The sequence below is a fragment of the Phragmites australis genome, chromosome 7, assembly GCF_958298935.1.
Source record: "Phragmites australis chromosome 7, lpPhrAust1.1, whole genome shotgun sequence".
Lineage (NCBI taxonomy): Eukaryota > Viridiplantae > Streptophyta > Magnoliopsida > Poales > Poaceae > Phragmites > Phragmites australis.
This window is the reverse complement of record NC_084927.1, coordinates 30,187,336-30,205,692: the sequence shown is the minus strand read 5'-3', so window position 1 is coordinate 30,205,692 and position 18,357 is coordinate 30,187,336. Positions and strand designations below refer to the sequence as shown.

The window sequence follows — 18,357 nt, the reverse complement described above, 5'->3', positions numbered from 1 at the left end:
TCATTGACCAAGAAAGCTCTATGTGATAATGGCTTAATGTCTACAGAGGAGGAACATGACAGAGAGAAGGAGTTGATCAAGAAGGGGATGATATTTGATAGTCTTGATGAAGTGAAGTTCTGGTTCAGGGACTACGCAGTGCGGCCCCACAAGCGCGTACGACGTGGTTCATTCTTATGCGAAGTAGAGGTACACTATCAAATGCCACAGAGGTTGTGGATGGGGTGTATGGGTCTGTCTTATTCCAAGTGACAGCCGATGATGGAAGGTCACAAATATGAAACAACCTCACACTTGTGAGTCAGCGAGGCCAGAACAAGTGCACTCCTAGTGCACGTCTAGGTATCTTGGTTGGCACATCGCCCCCATAGTTTGGGTAGACTCGAACACGACTGTGGCCTCTCTAATTGAGTCTATAATTAGGTTTACCAATTACAGAGTGTTGTATGACAAGGCACGGAGGGCGAAACAACATGAGATGGTATTACTATGGGGATATTGGAGGGCATGCGCGAGGGTCCCTAAGATTTTAGATGCAATTTCACATTTCAACTCTGGGACTAAGTGGTTCATTTCATCTAGTGGCATGATGGGCACCGATAGTGGTGTCATGAAGCCCATCATGCAGCGTGTGTTTTGGTTCTTCCCTTACTGCATGGAGGCCTTCAAGCATTGTAGGCCCGTGATTAGCGTCAACACAACTTTCTTGACGGGAAAATACAAGGGTGCACTGATGATTATTGTTGGCATTGATGCGAAGGATCAGTTGCTGCCCCTAGTATTTGCACTGGCAGAGGGTGAGAGGAACAATAGTTGGTCTTAGTTCTTGTACTTGGTTCACCATTACATAATTGTAGCGGCACGTCAAGTCTGTATGATATCAGATCGACACTATAGTCTCCTTAATGCAGCTAGAGAATAAATGGAGAGTTACCCTCCTCTTGTGCACCAGTGGTGCATGCATCATTTTGCTGCAAATATTTGGAGAAGACAGAAGAGCAAGGAGGTAATTAAGAAACTAAAGCTACTTTGCAAAGTTAAAGAGGAGAGACAATTCAACAAAATTCTTATAGAATTGGAGAAGGTTTTGAACAAGCCTGCGACAGAGTGGTTGAAGGAAGAAATAGCTAATAAGTGAAAATGGGCGCTAGCATATGATGAGAGTGGTTGTAGGTATGAAACAATGAGCATAAATATCTCAGAGATATTCAACAACATCCTTAAAGGTATCTGTTCAATGCCTATGTCTGCCATCGTGGAGTACACATTTCACAAATGCAACTTCAATTTTGTCAATCGGTGCAAGAAAGCACATAGTGGACTTGATGCTGGTGAGGTGTGGGAAAAAGTTATTGATAAGCACCTCACGAAGCAGGGGGGAAATATCTGATACCCAAGATGCACAACTCTTTGATCCAAGGAGCTATGTCTACAGCGTTACATTTGCACTTTGAACTAGTGTAGGGAGTGAGAGCTCTGGCAGCAGGATTTGTAGATTCGACTTAACTACAACTGAGTGCACGTACAGAACCTCGCAATCGTTGTATGCCCCGTGCTCTCATATCATCACCGCATGCCAAATGAGAAGAGTGGACTACACATCACCCGACTACTTGTCCCGAGTGTATTCTAAGAGAATGACTCTGAAGATGTGGGATTCCACCTTCGAGCCTATGCTAGATCCTTCGTAATGGGCGGAGTACATTGGTGATGAATATGTGCCAGATTGTTGTAACAACCCAAATTCATAAAACTAGAAAAATTGAATACTTTTTCAAAGAAAATAAAAGAGTTTTGTAAAACTAAATAAAAATCCCTAAGCATGTATATGTGCCTTTATACATGTATATACGTATGTGTGAATATGTGTATAAATACATATATACATTGAGGATATATATATATATATATGGTTGCTAGATTGATTGTTTGATTATGTGAGCTGCTACTACTACTACTACTACTACTACTACTACTACTACTACTACTACTACTACTACACACACACACACACACACACACACACACACACACACACACACACACACACACATATATATATATATATATATATATATATATATATATATATATATATATATATTTGTGTGTGTGGTGTATACGCTGTATGTATGAATATACATGTGTATATATATGAGAGAAAATAGAAAAGAAATAGAAAAGCCTTTAGAGTTAGTAGGCCGAAGTCTATCTTGTTTTCTCTCCCTCTCTTTTTTCTTTTGGGCCCGATCTAGCTAGCCCAACCGATCCATCGTTCTCTCCCTGTCTTCTCTCCTCCCCTAAGCTTGGCCCAGCCGAGCCAGCCACTCTTTCTCCGCATGGGCCAGCTGCTGCCGTCCGCCTCTTTCTAGGCCACTCGCATGCACCTCAGCCCATGATGTAGCACCCTTGCTGTTGCCCCGAGCCGTTGACCTGTGATCCCCGCCTGTCATGCCCATCTTCCACCTTGAATCGGAGTCCACCTCCAACACGAGACCGAGCCGACCGCAAATCCACGCCAATCCAAATGGGAAATCATCTAGAAGCTCCCCGAATCGAGTCCACGCGAACATCGCAACCTGGCGCTGCCTTATCCCTAACCGAATTACGTTTAAATGAGGAGATCGAGTTCGGGATTGAGCCGCTGCCACTCTTTTCAATCCGGGTAGAATAAGAGATAAGGGAGTCGCTCGCCTATATATATGCGACTCTACGTCCTCCCCAGAGTATTTGACCTCTGGTTCAAGAATCTTGGCTCTATCTCAAAGGAAACAAAAGGATTGGACCGTCCAAATTGTAAGCAGGGTGGACCCTCCCTGGTTTGGCATGAGTTGCCTGGTTGACAATAATCATTCGCATGATAAGGCTCTTGAACCAGAAGTTAACTCTCTAATTTATTTACCTGCCCATTGTCAGGGTTACACACATCAGTCTGGAATCACTAGGCCAAATGGTGAAGCAATGAAGACCGTAAAATAATTCACTGGATATGCCTGGCTATACGCCGAAGTGGCTTCTGGGACAAAAACTTGTTGAAAAACAATCTTGTAAAACCACTGGATGGTAAGCATGATCGTAGCAGCCCACAGATTGTACCGAAAAATATACAGTAAAAATGATCGGTTACAGTTGCTAGTTCTTTTTAGTTTATGCTTGTCCACATCGCAGTCCGGATGATGCTGACGCAGAAAAGGGCCGGGGCATCTTGCGATCGAGCTGCCATGCTAAACCTCCCACACGAACCGCTCGGCGTGGATCGACATCGTTCAGACATTCGCTGATGCCTTCGCTGATTGGAGATCGGCATCGTTCAGACGACCACTGATGTCTTCGACAATTGGGGCACTCCCTACTCGGGCTGCCTGAACAGCCTCAGATGCTGCTCGGTTGCTGATGGCGCAGAGTTTCTCAGAATCTTAGCCTGCTAGTAGCATGGCGCCCTAGTACTACCGCTCAGTGATTTGCATTGGATTGTGCCCTTGAAGGAGCACTACACTTTGAAGTTCTATTTGATTGGTATAGTACTTCAGTTCGAGTTAACGGTCCATGGCTGCCTTGATTTATTTATGAGGAAAAGGGCTCCTTGATTCAATCAATCTATCAACCATGGGAAATTGGCATCCTATGCTCGACACCAGGTTCTGACGTTCTCTGATCGGATTGTCTCCGGAATCGTTTGTCCTTCTGATTCAATTTGTCATTGGTCTCCTTCTATGATAAAATCGGCAGAATTCCAGCCGTTCTTTCCTCCTTTTTTATTCGGTCTGTCTGCCTCAGTGTAAGAAGACAGGAACTTGAACGGATAAGAAGACTCGAACTTCATCATGGGTTCATCGTCTTGCGGGAATAGATTTCTCGTACAAAACCTAAAAAGTCGCTGCCTCTACTCCAATACGTTGAAGATGGAGCCCTAAGAAAAAAGATACGATACTGATCTAAAAAAAAAGATACATAAAGACGGAGCGAGAGCCGCAATGATTCTGTAATTCGCGTCAAAATCTGGCGGACACGGGTACTGCAGAGGGAGTTGGAGACGCTTACGCAGTACTGCCTGCCGTTACAAGCTCGTTACAGCACGCCGGCCGCGCCCGCACGGCCCGTGCCAGCAGATGCAGGAATTTCATTCAGCCAGAACCGGCTACAGCTACATCGTCGCACGCCGGGCACGATCGAGCTGCGTCCCTCCCTGCAAACGAACGCTCGGGCCATCTCGAGGCAAAACGCATCCTGTCCCGCGTCGTTTCGTCAAGCTGGATGGACTCTGAAACGAGCAGAGGACTGACGAACGAAGAACCATATGTCCATCCAGTATACAGCGTTGGGATGGGGAACCACCGGATCATCATACATATATTTTTGTTTGATAGAGTTTTATCTCTTAACTTCACGATCTTATTTTTATATATTAAAACAAAATAATTTAAATTACTATTTTTAGACTAAAATAAAAAATAACACACTCAAATATCTTTATATAGTTGTAGCTTCAGCTTTGTGAATTTTTAAAACTAAAAATATCGAACTTCAAAAAATTTTAAAGCTAAAACACTACCAAATCGGTAGTTTGACGTGAGCCAAACAATGATTTCGTTCGAATCTTGACAGTAATTACCGGTCGTTCTCTTGGACTTTCTTTGGGATGGGCGACGCTAATGCCGACCCCGGCAGTGATTCAGACGGGCGGGTGGTTTCATTTCACCGTCACAGAAAAGCAAAACGTATGTACGGTGCACCATCGCGGTGGAGACCGGAAGAGCCATCGGTATACTGTTTCCATGAGGTGACCGTGAATCGAGTCGACTCGAAGTCCTTCCGGGACGAGACCAGGATAGTGGATTACTGTTTGCACGTAGCTATGGCAGCAGTGGCATTGCTAGTATTATTCTTTGGGTTATTTTTAATAGGTATTTTAAAAATTTATCATCTATAATACTATTAAAGTATTCATTAATACTATTAAAGTATTCATTAATACTATTATAGTATCTTCTATTTTTTTCATCTTTAACAGATATTCTATTTTCTACATTTCATTACTTTCTATTTCCTCTCAGCCCATAATTATCTTCTGTTTACACTACCCCATAGTAATATAATCTCCTCTTTCCTCCGCATTTTTCGGCCTCCTCCTGCTTCACTGTAGCAGCAGAAAAGGTCTCTGCTGACCGTATCTATCCCTACAGCAGTCGATTCCAATAACAAAGGAGTTGGTCTTACAGTTCCTACCATTGTGCTCCGGTCGATTTTTTTTTAGACGAGAAAACATTCTCTGCTTCTATTGGAAGCAAAATAACAATAATAGATAATATACGCTCTAGGATACATCAGATACAGAACACGATGTACATGAGCCAAGTTAGAACTTTTGGAGCCGTATATAGAACAGACACAAGAGCACTAAAGATCAAAGAGAAATCACACAAAACATCACTTACAGACAATGGCTCTAGAAACACACAAACACAGAGACATCGAATATATGAAAAGCCTATCACAACTCCACCACATCCGACTGGATGATAACGTTTGGCTGAAAGTCATAGCACCATGCCACGAGTTGATCAAGAGTCAGGAGAATCAGCTCCTTGTCGCCCTCCTTGAGCAAGATCTTCCAACTATACAAGTAAAATATCTTTGAGAAAAATATCAATCGGCTTGTTGAGAAAGGTCTTTTTAATTGTCATCCTGTTTCGAGCCCACCACATCGACCAACTAAGACCTGCAAAATAGAAAAGACACAGTTTAACAGGCATATTCAGATTCTTTATCAAACGGCTAGGAGCAAGGTCATCAAGGGTCTTGGGTTGTTCCACCTAACCAAAACACTCTATTAGCACACTTCATATGAAGTTGGCAAGTACATATTCGAAGAAGATGTGCTCAACAGTTTCCTTATTTCCACAGAGGCAACATAACTTACTCCCTTTGCAACCTCTTCGTTTTAACGCGGTAGCAGTTTGAAATCTATCATTGAACGTCTGCTAAAGAAAGATCTTGATCTTCTGAGGGACTTTGTATCCCCAAATTCTCCCATTGATTTTGCTTCTTATCCCTCAGTTCAGGACAAAGCGCTAAAGGGATTTAGTGGAGAAGTTCCTAGATTTCTCCAGAGCCCAATGAACTTCATCGTCCAAATTGTGTAGATTGACTGAGGATATCAAAATCTTCAGCTCATCATAACTCTGTAATTCCAGGGGCGTCAAGGCTCTTCCGAAGTTGATACCGAAAGTATCATTCTCGAAGCAGTCAACCACCTTAGCCGATGTATCAGAAACCATTTTGAACAGCTCAGGGGACTGAATCTTAAGAGGAGTATCCTGAATCCAGGCATCAGTCCAAAATCTAGTCCTCATCCTGTTGTGCACCTTGTAAACAGCCCCCAGCGAAATAAGTGTTTGACTTTGTGTAGTCCTTGTCAAAATTGAGATGAACCTTTACTCTTAGAGCAAAAAAGTCCCCCTCCCTTATGTATTTAGCTCGTAGAAGCCTACATCAAAGCGCATCTTCATCCTTAAAGATTTTCCAAATCCATTTCACCATTAAACAACGATTCATAACTTGTCTATTCATGACCCCGGTTGAATATGGAACTATGAAACATTAGGTTTTGTAAACTCTTGTTATTCCCTCCTTTGGCTTTAATAGAGCTTGGCGATGCCTGTTGCATTGTGCTTTAGTGTGCCGAAACCTGCATTTGAAGGCAGGTTTGGAAATGTTTCAATGTAATCTGAACGAGTTCCCAAACGTTTCAGACAAGCCTTAACGAGTTCGAAGTGGTCCCAGCTTTCAGCGAGGTTCAGGAGAAGACCCATTAGGTTTTCATGGTGCTAAAACCGTAAGGGTTTCGATAGTCTCCATGAGTTTCAACTGAATCTTAACGGTTCCAGCCTACAATGTTTTGGCGAGGCACATTAGAATGTGTCATCAAAGTCTCATCAAACGAATTTCAAAATTCTGATCCATGTTTCAGGCAGGTGTCAAATGCCTTTTGCAATCTTAGAAAACAAACGAGAACGGCCAATGGTATTTGGATACGGTGCAGATTAGAGAAGCACTCTAGTAATCACAGTGGTATACAAAAGCTATGAACACACCGCATCTATTTTCCACTTCTACACTACAAGTTTAATGATCACATGACCTCTGCTCTGGCACACAGCGGATTTAGCTATTCTGCAACATCTGCTGCGAGAATCCTTTCTAAAAGAAAATTGCACAGATCTTGAAACAATCGCAAACAATAGATCAGTGTAGTTTTCTTCCAGGAAAAATACCGAAGCACCTGCAGATACTACTACAGCAAATACACCTCGTAACAGTGCCCCTATAACTCCAGACTTAGCAAGAAAACCCCCGCATTTTTCAGTGCCGAGCACACAGCGGACAGCTCTACACTAAGCAAGAAGCAGCTGCCCAACAACAGCTCAAGTGGAGTGTACTGACGTGGCCATCGAACGAAACCTCCAAAGGAGGGTCCTTTTTCACAGGTCGAGGAAGCCGGTGGTGCGCCACACGGCGTTGCGCACGCGCCGGAGGTCGCGCCCCTTGAGCGTGCGCCCGGCGCCCTCCATCACTGACGCCGCCGCTGCAGCGCGCCGCGCGACCATCTCGTGCGGGTGCACCACCGGCTCGCCGTCGTCGTCCTCGTCGTCGGCCTCCTGCTCCGCCTCCCGGCGACGCCTGTCAGTCGTCGTCGTCGTCCTCCCCTTGGGCCAGACCGGCACGGCGACCGGCGCGGACTGGTGGTACGGCTGCGGGTGCTGCTGCCTCTTCGAGCGCATCGTGGCCGGGATGGACGCGGTGGGCGCGTGCTCGTCGGCCAGGAGAGCGGACAAGCCGATGCTGCCGGCGGGGAAGTGGCGGGACGACGTCGATATGGGCCGCCGGAGGCCGGCGGACGGGGATGGGGACGGGGTGAGGGATGGTGAGGAGGCTGCGGAGGTCGAGGAGGAGGAGGTCGTGCTGGAGGACCACACGACGTCCCGCTCGTCGAGCTCGAGCTCCTGGACGTCGGCGCTGGCGTCGTCGGGCTGCTTCAGCAGGCCGAGGAAGCGGAGGGACGGAGAGGTGGTGGCGAGGCGGCGGCGGGGCGTGGACATGGCCGGCCGCGCCTCGCGCAGCTCACCTCACTGCTCGGCTTCGGTGTCGTGCGCCCGTGTGTGGTGCTGGCCACTGGCCGTGCGCGTCGCGGGTTTTGGCCCTCTGCTTTAGTCGTGTTATTATTGGCGGGCTGCGTAGGCCAGTGGTGGCGGACTGGTGGCGATGGCGGGTGGGCAGTGAATTATTGGGGCGTGATGGCGACGAGAAGGTCGCCTGGCGTTGGCGACTTTCGTGTCGAGTGCTCGCGTCTGCGGCGGGGTTGTGATGGTGGTACGGTGTCGCCGCAGCTGATGTCCAGCTTTTGAAGGATTTGTACCTGAAATCCGGAACCGTTCCGTGTGCGCCGTTGCCCAGGGAAATTGGAAGCGCAACGACCACAGGAAGAAGGCATTGTTGTGGACGGCAGCAGAAAACTTCGACGTCGACGGGTCAACTGTAGCTCGGCAGAGAAATCAGCACGTCGTGCGCCAGGCAGTTAGCAGTATGGTTTACGATGGGGTTGCAGGTAAACATATCAGCGCTCATTGGCATGTCTAGAGAGATTACATACAGTCCAGTTCATTTGATATATCTAAACCAACCCAGTGTCTACATACATCCTCCACACGAATCACGGGAGCAATTGACAGGATACCTACCACCATCCCTAATTGCCCACTTTTCCATTAGGGGGCAAGGATAGATGGTTGGGGAAATAAATTAGACCTCCGGCTCCACACTTGATTTTTAAAAGGAAAAAAATCAAGCTTGGACTGTATGGTTAGTGACTAGATGCATTATCTTAAGTGCTTCCTGGGACTTGCCTGATGCTGCGTGTTTGGATGATGTTTGCAACTTTGCATGATGAGGCAAACCAAAGATTTATTGCTCGTATGCTGAATTGAGCGTTGAAAAGGCGTGATGAAACGAGTTATGCTCTTTTGAATTTGCCTGGATGCTTCAATTCACCATGTAGCTGAGCAGTCAGACGGCGGAATTGGTAAGTGCCATCGAGATGGCAGCAAGCAACGGCAATGGGGATGGGGGATCGTCCAGGCACTACCTGGGTTGCAGGCAGTTTCACGCGGTGGCGACCCTCGCACGGACGTGATGGGGAGGCTGAAGAAGGCCTCTCATGGAGGCAGTGGCAGGGAGGCAACCAGCAGCCAGGACCAGGATCCCCGATTCCCCGTGATGGCGACAACAGGCAGCTGGTTGATCTCGGCGACCACACCGAGCCGAAGAGCAGGTGATTCACGAATTTTGATGAATGCAAAGTGCTTCGCGGGCTTCCATGCAGCATGGACGATCGCGAGTGCGTCGAGAGCGTGTGTGACGAGCCGCCTGGTCCTCGGCGTTTGATTTGGTGCGCCTGCGCCTGACTAGATGCAAGGCAGTTCCACCAGGTTACCAACAAAACGGGCCTCCGGCTGCTTCACCGGAGCCGTCCAGGCCAAACGGGCCTTCATCCCGATTCAGCCCCAGCATACCGAAGTACTGGGTCGACAAGGTGGGCCAACCTCAGTTCTAACTAAGTTCTTTGAGAGGCAAAATGGTAACAACAGCAAAGATCCATCCCCAGAAATGACTAGGCATTAGAGCTATTAATCAAGTGAGGGTTACCTGAAACGAGTTACATGAGTCCTCAAAGCAAAATTTGTGGACCCGTACAGAAGAAGATCCCAAGGGGCAAGGGCACCGCACTAGAGTTGTTAGAGCATCTCCAACCGAGCCCTCTTCTCACCCCCTATCCTATATTTGAGGAAAAAACGATAAAAAACGGTCTCCAACCGACCCCCTATCCGATCCCCTTTATTTGAGAAACCCTCAAATCTCATCCCTCACCCCCTACATCTAGGGACTCCTCATCCAACCTCTCATTTGGGAGAGAGGGGAGAGAGAGAGGGAGAGAGGGGAGAGAGAGAGGGAGAGAGAGGAGAGAGAGTTACCAAATATTAATAAAATAGAGGTGATTCGAATATAGGGGGTCAAATATGAGGGGTCGGTTGGAACGCGTTGAGAAATAAGGGATGGAATCTGGATGAGGAGTCCCTAAATAAGAGAAATAGAGGATCAAATATGAGTAGCCGGTTGGAGATGCTCTTAGCAGTTACATCTCATCGAGTTCTCACAGCACTTCATGAAACGCCAGAATTTGGCACGAAATAACTTCTGTCCACCAATCTCAGCACTATTCCATCAAAATATGTTGGAAGGAGGAACGACAGCAACACACAACCGGTAGATAGAGGTTCTGTTGGAGGGAGTATCATGGCATCTCCATTCTTCTTGCTCAGAATTCCAATCACGCTCAACCGCATTCCTTCTCTGATATACCTGCAAGCGTGCACAATCATAGGATTAGGTTTCTGAGGGTTCAATCTACAAAGATACATACAAAAGAAATGGATATCCGGGAACAATTCAATTACCCTTCCTCCAGACGGATAAGCTGAGCTTCTTCAGAAGAAAGATTTCTTTCTTCAAGCCAATACTTCAAGGTTGAAGAAAGCTCGGTGTCTCTGCTTGTTGTTACCAGAAGATTTTCATCGATCAGCGGCACTACTTTTGAGTGGTGCCCAGCTTTCACCAAGGCTCTATTACCTGATTTTGCATCCGTTATGTAGAAATCAGCAGCAAACCTCTGCCCACCTCCACAGAATGTTTGAATAAGAAAAAGATTAAATTATTACTAGGTGTTACTTTTCTAATGGCAGAGATTAGAAGTTTCAAACTTTAGAAATGTTGGAAGATCCTACAAGTGAATTTAAGTAGGAACCATAAAAGTACTGTCAGGGGAATAAAATGACAATTTTGTCATATAAAACTCACTCACTGATGACCTATCTTTAATATCTCGCACGAAATAGAAGAATGCAGGTGCTGCAATATAATATTCTGGAACTGGAACTAAAGTAACAGGAAGACACATTGGGTATTCTATTGCCAGCCCTTAACAGTATTTCTCGTGAGCTAATAGTATATTTCAGATGTAACTGGTTATATAACTGGACTACGTTAGGCTAGTACTAGTACGTATAAAGCATGACAAACAAAACAGTTAATACATCTTAAGGTGGAAGATATAGGAAGCATCTATATGTTTTATATGAAAAGCACGTCAGAAGACATGGAAATCGCAAGTACATGAGACAACAAATCATTCTTACCTCAGCATGAGTTAACTTCCACTTGGAACATCGATTCTTAGGATCTAGTATCTGTGAACCCCATCTACCACATTTTCTTAAAAGAGTAGATGTGTATACACAATTCTCCACCTTCTCATATGACGAGATCAGCGAGATATCACCGCATGAAACAAACTGCAAGAAAGAATAAACACCATAAGATATACTACGAGATTAACACACCTGGAACACTGAAAACAACTTATGCATATTGTCACTCGCATGGATAAAACATGGAGAACAACAAATGATCTAGCATTGTAAAACGGCAAGCCCACATGTAAAAAGAAGAAGTTATTTACTTTTGTTCAGAAATCAGAAGCTACATACAATTTAACAACTACGAAGTTGACCAAGGAATCAAAGTAACTGCACTTAACAGATAAGCAATTGTGAACCAAGTACTTAACAGAGATCCGAATAAAGGTGAGCTATCTCTTATCTCTCCCTTACAAGGTTATTACACTTATCTTTCCAAGTTGCTCTTCACAGACATCGAATGTGAGCGAATTAACTGCTGGGAAACCTAATGCAATTGGGAATACCAGCTCAATTGTAAAGTACAATCTTTGGATATGGTTTTATTGCATTCAACAAGTCTATCGTGGAAAAGCACAAGACGATGCAGAATTATTACACCCATTACTCTCCTTCCACCTAATCTGGAAATTAGTACATTTATACACAACCAATTTCAACTGGAATTAGTGGCTCTGCTAAAAAAAAGGTTCATGAATTTAGGAACAGGAACTTAGGAACAGGAACAGTAACTCTCAGATCAATTGCGGCACATTAGTGATGAAGGAAAGGTAACGCTTATGGAAATGTCAACGTACACCAGTGATCTTGACGAGCTGGCCATCGGCCGCGACACGGAGGCTGGAGGCCGGGAGCCCGTCCACGAACCGCCGCAGCGCGCGCCCCGACGCCGCGGCGGCCGCATTCCACAGAAGGAACGCGGCCACGGCCGCGGAGAGGAGGACTGACACCACGAGTAGCGCGGCGCTGTGCACGACCGCGAGGACGAGGGCGCCGACCCCGAGGCCCACCGCGAGCAGAGCCGCGAGCGCCCACGCCGCCGCCCTCGGGAACGGCGCGGGTACCCCCGCCGCCGCCGCCGCCCCGGCGGCGGTGGCGCAGAGGTCGTTCAGGGACGCCGCCGCGGACGAGGCGGCGGCGGCATCGTCGTCGTCGGCGGCGGCGTTGGCGCCGCGGTGCTTGCCGTGGTCGCCGCCTCCCGGAAGCATAGTGGCATTGGCTTGCTTGGTGGTTGCGGGGTGGGCGTCTCGGCCTTTTGACCTTTTTGTCCTTGTTGGCTTCCGCATTAGCGTGCGGTTTAAGGAAACCAGCCCCGAACGCATCACTGATCTACCTCAAAATGAAATGTGGGGTCGAGCATCCGTTGGACCCACGTATCAGTCGAACAAAAGGTAAGGCAAAGGTAATAATAGAGTGGAGCAGCGCCTGCGTGTTATCTTCTCGCTTTTTGAAGCGAAAAGGACGTGCACAGCTCTGTGCCATGTCCTGCTTATGACATGTGGGGCCTGATCGTGCTTCACCTCGTCGTCAGCGACTGTGGATACGTCGGCAACGTGTGGCTGGAGCACGGGTGCGACGGGGATCGGGCGTCGCGTGCTCCCACGAGATAATGCGCTCATCACTGGGGCTGAGTGAGTGAGTGACTGACACTGAATCAGCTGGCTTCGTACTCGCACACACATTGCCTGACGAGTGGCTCTGGCGACGTGGGTCCCAGAGTCATGTGCTGACCTATGTGGCTGGTACATGGAGGAGTACATCTGTCTGAGTACTCATAGAAGTACAGCAGCAGAAGTACAGATTAGAAGTGGGATGTGACGTGGATAGCTGCTAAACAGAAGGATTAAGAAACTGACACAGCTCGAAGCTGCCTTTTCGGTGGATTAGTTAACGGTACAAACCCATCCAATGGGCTATGACAGTCCGTCAGGGGTCTAATCTTTTGCTCTCCTTCGATAATCGATCCTTTCAAGTTTGAATCCCCGCTGGCCCCAAGGCATGCAGTGACTGCAGAGGGAGCAGGCTGCAGGAATCTGCTCTGAATGAATAGTGACATACAGACGCACTAGCCCATTCGTCGAGCATACGCTGCTGTGCTCTGCACTCTGATCCATTCAGCTGCCGGCCGTAGTCTCAGTCAAAGCTACTCTCAGATTTCTTCTTCTGTTTGCAGCACCGCGGCTGAACTGAATCATGCATGCGTGCTGCGAATGGCGGCATCACGGGTGGCTTGGATGGATTGGCATTTCTGTTCTGCTTGCTCACCACCGGAGGTGGGGCGCACGGGGCCACCGCCCTGCGACGAGATGCAAGATCTCGGTCCCGCCGCTCGGCAGACGAAGCCCGGCATGCCCCAGCACTGAGATGAAGGGTGACGATGTTCCCGAAAAAAGAGATGAAGGGTGGTGGCGAGCTGCGCATCCATTTCGTTTTTCTCTGAAACTGCAAGACCGGAACAGGAGAGCGGAGCGTGGTGCTGCGGTGAGAGTGGGCCGTGGCCGCCTGGTTCCACGAAAGGAAAAATTCGCTTCATGAAAGTATAGGTTTTTTTTAGAGTAACGGGGAACTTTATTGCTTAATAATCAACGGAATACAAATACAGTTTGGTGGGATTTGAAACCACACATGCCTGCCTACTTGCAGCAAGGACGCTGCTTTTGCTAAACTATGAGCTTCACCGTTGTGTTCCCTCCGTTCATGAATGAAACTGCACCTCTGAAACTGATTCCTTATCATCTTAATCTCCACCAATATCACACTATAAGACCCAAGATTTGGATTAGAAATTCCCTTGATAACTTATTAGCAGTCTAACGCAATTTGAGTTCTCTGAATGTTCAAATCCGCTGCCAGAGCTAACCCCTCGTTGTATGCTTTTGCCTCCAGAACAGCAGGTTCAGTCAAGCCCTGAAAAACGACGGCTGATACCCCAGAAAACTGCCCCTTTCATCACGGCACACAGCAGCTACTGCCCCTATCTCTCCTGATCTTGACAAACCTCCATCCACATTTATCTTTGTCATTCCCGAACTAGGAGGTAACCACTAACCAGCTCTTTCTTTGTCTCGAACCTGTCCCCAGAGCAACAGCCGAATTCTTCTTAACCGGGGTCATATCTATTTCAGACAAGAACTTCTTTATAAAACTGAAAGTGAACAGAGGACTCTGATATTCATTCTCATGCATAGCTCTCCTTCTCGCCCACCATATGGACCATAAAGTCACCAGAACTTTCACAGATTCCTGTTGTGATAACTTTTGATTCAAAGCAAACAACCATTGTTTTGGGTCAGTACTTTCTTCATCTGCAATTGCCTCCGTCAGCTCCTCATCTAGCAGTACCCACACACATCTGGCCATGTTGCAATCTACTAAAGCATGCCTCCACGAGTCTACTGCTGCATTACAAATTGTACAAACCGGCACCATCGCCATCTTCCTGTGGCATCGGACTTCACCCGTTGGCAGAGATGCCCTTGCAAGTCTCCAAGCAAAAACTCGCAATTTTGAAGGTACAACAGTTCTCCAAAGCTTCTTCCAATCTTTTCTAACTCCAGCACCATTTGAAACTTTTGCTCGTCCTTCAAGCCAACTTTCTCGACGACTTCTTGTCTCAATAAGCATTATATATGCCGATCTAACAGAGAAAATGCCGGTTCTTTCATAGTGCCAGGCCCAAAAATCAGCCTGTGAAGTTAAACTAAGGGGGATCTTCAGAATGGTCTCCACATCCATATCATACAAGTGCATCTTTAATTTGTTTTCATCCCATCTCCTTTCATGTGCAAGAACAAGCTCTGACACTAGTTCTGGCGGTTGTGCCGACTTTGGACAGATTGGTCTCAGATTAAAATCTCTTGGTAACCAGTTATCCATCCATATATTTATTTGCTCTCCCGTGCCTATACGCTTTACCAGCCACTGTTTTAAAACTTCCACTCCTGCATGAAGTCCTCTCCAAATTTGTGAAGGCCTGTCACCAATGAAAGTATAGGTTATTAGTGCAAGACCGGAACAGGAGAGCGGAGCGTGATGCTGTGGTGAGAGTGGGCCGTGGCCACCCGGTTCCACAAAGAAAAATCCGCTTTATGAAAATATAGATTATTAGATCATTTATTTGTACTAGGATTCATATAAAAAGACAAAGAAAAAAAATCATATGATAGATAGCAAAATTAATAAATAGATAAATATAAAGAAGAAAACAAACAATTAAGATAAAATATGTGATCACGTCCCATACAAAATTGCCTTTCCCCTGGTTCTACGGATGGACCTCTTGTCAGCAGAAAACAGTGAGGTGGGCTAGGGGAGACACCAATCGGGCCAACGACTTCCCAGAGTCACTGGAGTCTCGACGCCATCTCGACAAGGCATCGGCCGGTGCACCTGTACTCGCGCTTACGTCGAATTGACACTTACCAACCAGACTCGTCTTTTCCGCGCGCACTGCCTGAGCTAAAGCTGCCACTGATCCTTCCTTTCTTCCCAGTTCGAAAGCAGATCCAGGACATCGACTGCGCGAGTGCGCGGACCACAGGCTCATCCACTACCAAAAAGTGATCATTAACGGTTCTAAAGCCCCATCATTACCAATTTTAAAACTAATAGTTCTTACTCGACACCGATGATAGATACGTATCAATACTAAGTCTATATCTGAGAGTGACAGGTGTTCTAGGTTGAAAAAAAAAGAAATGAGCCGGATCGGCTGTCGCCACCGCTAGCGCGCTCCGCAACAGCTATCGTGCCAGCTTGACCTTGCACAAGAAAATATGACGGTACGAAGGCCGCCGCCATAGCATACAATAGAAGGAGCATATCGCCGGCGTCATTGATGTTGACCACGAGCACGAACGACGAGCCACGACGAGTCGGCTCTTGGCCCCGCTGCACTCCGCGCCCTCAGACCCACTGGCTCCTGTGCCAGCTCGACCCTGCACAAGAAAATACGACAACACGAAGACCACTACCACAACACATAGCAAAAGGAGTGTGTCACCGCCGTCCTTCTTGACATCGACCACAAGAACGGACGATGAGCCACAGCAAGTCGGCCCTTAGTCCCGCCACACTTCACGCCGTCGGACCCGCTACCCTCAAACCCTCTGTCGTGGATCGCACAAGGACAGTGGGGGAGGAGATCAGGAGGGGCGACGGGGCGGGGATGGTGGTGGCCGTGCCTAGAGAAGAGGGGTGGGGAGGTGGGGAGGGCGACAGGTGAGCCTAGAGAGGTGGGCGGCAGGGTGGGGAGGGCGACAACCGTGCTTGGAGAGGAGGGTGGCGGGGGTGGGCTGGTTGAGAGCGAGAGGTGATGTCATGCCTAGAGAGGGAGAGGATCGGATAAGGGCTGTCGGATGTGAGCCATGAAAAAAAATGAATTGAAGGTCAAATTTCAGGTCGGATCCTTTGTTTCACTGTCGGTTCATAATAAAAACTGGCAATGGTATTATCACTGTCAGTTTTTATTATAAATCAGGAGTGATGACTATTAAAAACTGGAAATGACACACTGATAATGCTAGTTTGGTATGAACCAGCACTGATGATGCATCAGTGGCGATTTTAGCTGAACCGACACTGATGAACCGCTATTTATGATGGGTTCTGTAGTAGTGATCCGATCGAGCTAGGTGGCCAACGCCATTGCGCCGACGATCGCGATGTCCGTCTGGTTTGCGGTGATCACGGGGTGAGATGACAATCTGAGATGAGACACGAGCGAGCGAAACAAAATGAACTCATCGTGGGGCGCGTGCAAACTGTTGAAGAACCACTGCTACCGGTATAGTCCAGAGATCTCTCGAGAAAATAATCACAAAAAGAGGCACAATATAGAAAAAACTTTCTCTTCTTTATTCATCTGTTTTCTAAAATGAGGGGTTCTGCCCCATATATATAGTGTTAAACCTATAAGAGATAGAATCAAATATTTTAAGAGATCGAGATGAGCCTATATTCAGTTGTAAAACTCTAGATTTTCTAACACTCCTCCTTGGATACTTCTCACGAAATGCATATTTCTCATCAAAACTCCTCAAAAAAACTAGTAGAAAAATTAGGAGAAATAGTACATAGCTATTGATATGGTCACACGAATTGCCTCATTAAAAATATTATCATGAGAAACTTCAGGAAAACTCACCTAAGGGAAAAAAGAGTACAATCCACCCAAAATACTTCGTGTAATCTTCATGATTAACTTTAGACACTTAATCTTTTTTACTAATATTTAATTCCTTGTATCGGTATTATGTGAAAATTCTTTCCCTAAAATATGCAACTCTCTAAACATCATCATTCTAATGTCATGAACATATCTTTTAAAACTAGATGCAGGGAGAGACTTAGTGAATAAATCTGCAAAAAAAATTTACATGATTCGATATGCATTACCTTTATTTCATCCATTTTATGCAATTCATGAGTATAAAAAGAACTTGAGGTTGATATGTTTTGTTAAGTTGTTTTTCACATATCCCGATTCTACTTATGCAACACATGCAATATTATCTTCATAGATAATGGTGGAGGTGTTAGTAATGCTCAAACTACATGATTGTTAGATATGATTAATCACTTTTCTAAGTCATGCGTATTCCCGTATGACTTCATATAAAGCTATTGTTTTCAAGTGTTCATCGAAGTAGATACAACTCTTTGCTTTGATAATTTCTAAAATATTATAGTTCCACCACATATGAATATATAGTCAGTCTGTGATTTCGTTATATGCAGGTCTGACAGATACCTAACATCTATGTATCCAACCAGACTTAGGTCCTGATTCTTTCTGTAGAACAGATCCAGATCTTTGCTACGTTGCAAGTAACGAACAATATTCTTCACGCCCTTCGAATGCCTTTTCGTAGGCTTGGCACTATATTATGTAAGTAGGTTTACTGCAAACGCTATGTTTAGTCTAGTGCAATTAGCCAGATACATCGGCGTACCTATTGTATTTAAGTATGGAAATTTTGGTCCTAATACTTCCTTTCCCTCTTTTCTAGATTTATAGGGATCTTGATCTGTTTACAATGACCTTCTT

At 46.2% G+C, this 18,357-nt stretch overlaps 2 protein-coding genes across 2 annotated transcripts; both read right to left on the bottom strand.

Annotated features, from left to right (window-relative positions):
* Positions 1-6,932: 6,932 nt before the first annotated feature.
* On the bottom strand, positions 6,933-8,507 carry LOC133924669 (protein S40-7-like). The gene has a single exon (XM_062370313.1). The coding sequence runs from the start codon at positions 8,097-8,099 to the stop codon at positions 7,482-7,484; it is 618 nt and encodes a 205-aa protein (XP_062226297.1). The 5' UTR covers positions 8,100-8,507; the 3' UTR covers positions 6,933-7,481.
* A 1,147-nt stretch (positions 8,508-9,654) lies between these two features.
* LOC133924668 (uncharacterized membrane protein At1g16860-like) lies at positions 9,655-12,559 on the bottom strand. The gene is made up of 5 exons (XM_062370312.1): positions 12,107-12,559; positions 11,250-11,405; positions 10,512-10,723; positions 10,187-10,416; positions 9,655-9,795 (listed from the first exon to the last, which is right to left on the bottom strand). The coding sequence occupies exons 1-4, from the start codon at positions 12,515-12,517 to the stop codon at positions 10,218-10,220; spliced, it is 978 nt and encodes a 325-aa protein (XP_062226296.1). The 5' UTR covers positions 12,518-12,559; the 3' UTR covers positions 9,655-9,795; positions 10,187-10,217.
* Between the last annotated feature and the right edge of the window lie 5,798 nt (positions 12,560-18,357).

Coding starts and splice junctions, on each gene's coding strand:
- LOC133924668 (XM_062370312.1), bottom strand. CDS start 12,517: ATGCTTCCGGGAGGCGGCGACCACGGCAAGCACCGCGGCGCCAACGCC. Junction 11,406..12,106: donor AGCTCGTCAAGATCACTGGT/GTACGTTGACAT, acceptor TCTTTCTTGCAG/TTTGTTTCATGCGGTGATAT. Junction 10,417..10,511: donor CTTATCCGTCTGGAGGAAGG/GTAATTGAATTG, acceptor GCACGCTTGCAG/GTATATCAGAGAAGGAATGC.
- LOC133924669 (XM_062370313.1), bottom strand. CDS start 8,099: ATGTCCACGCCCCGCCGCCGCCTCGCCACCACCTCTCCGTCCCTCCGC.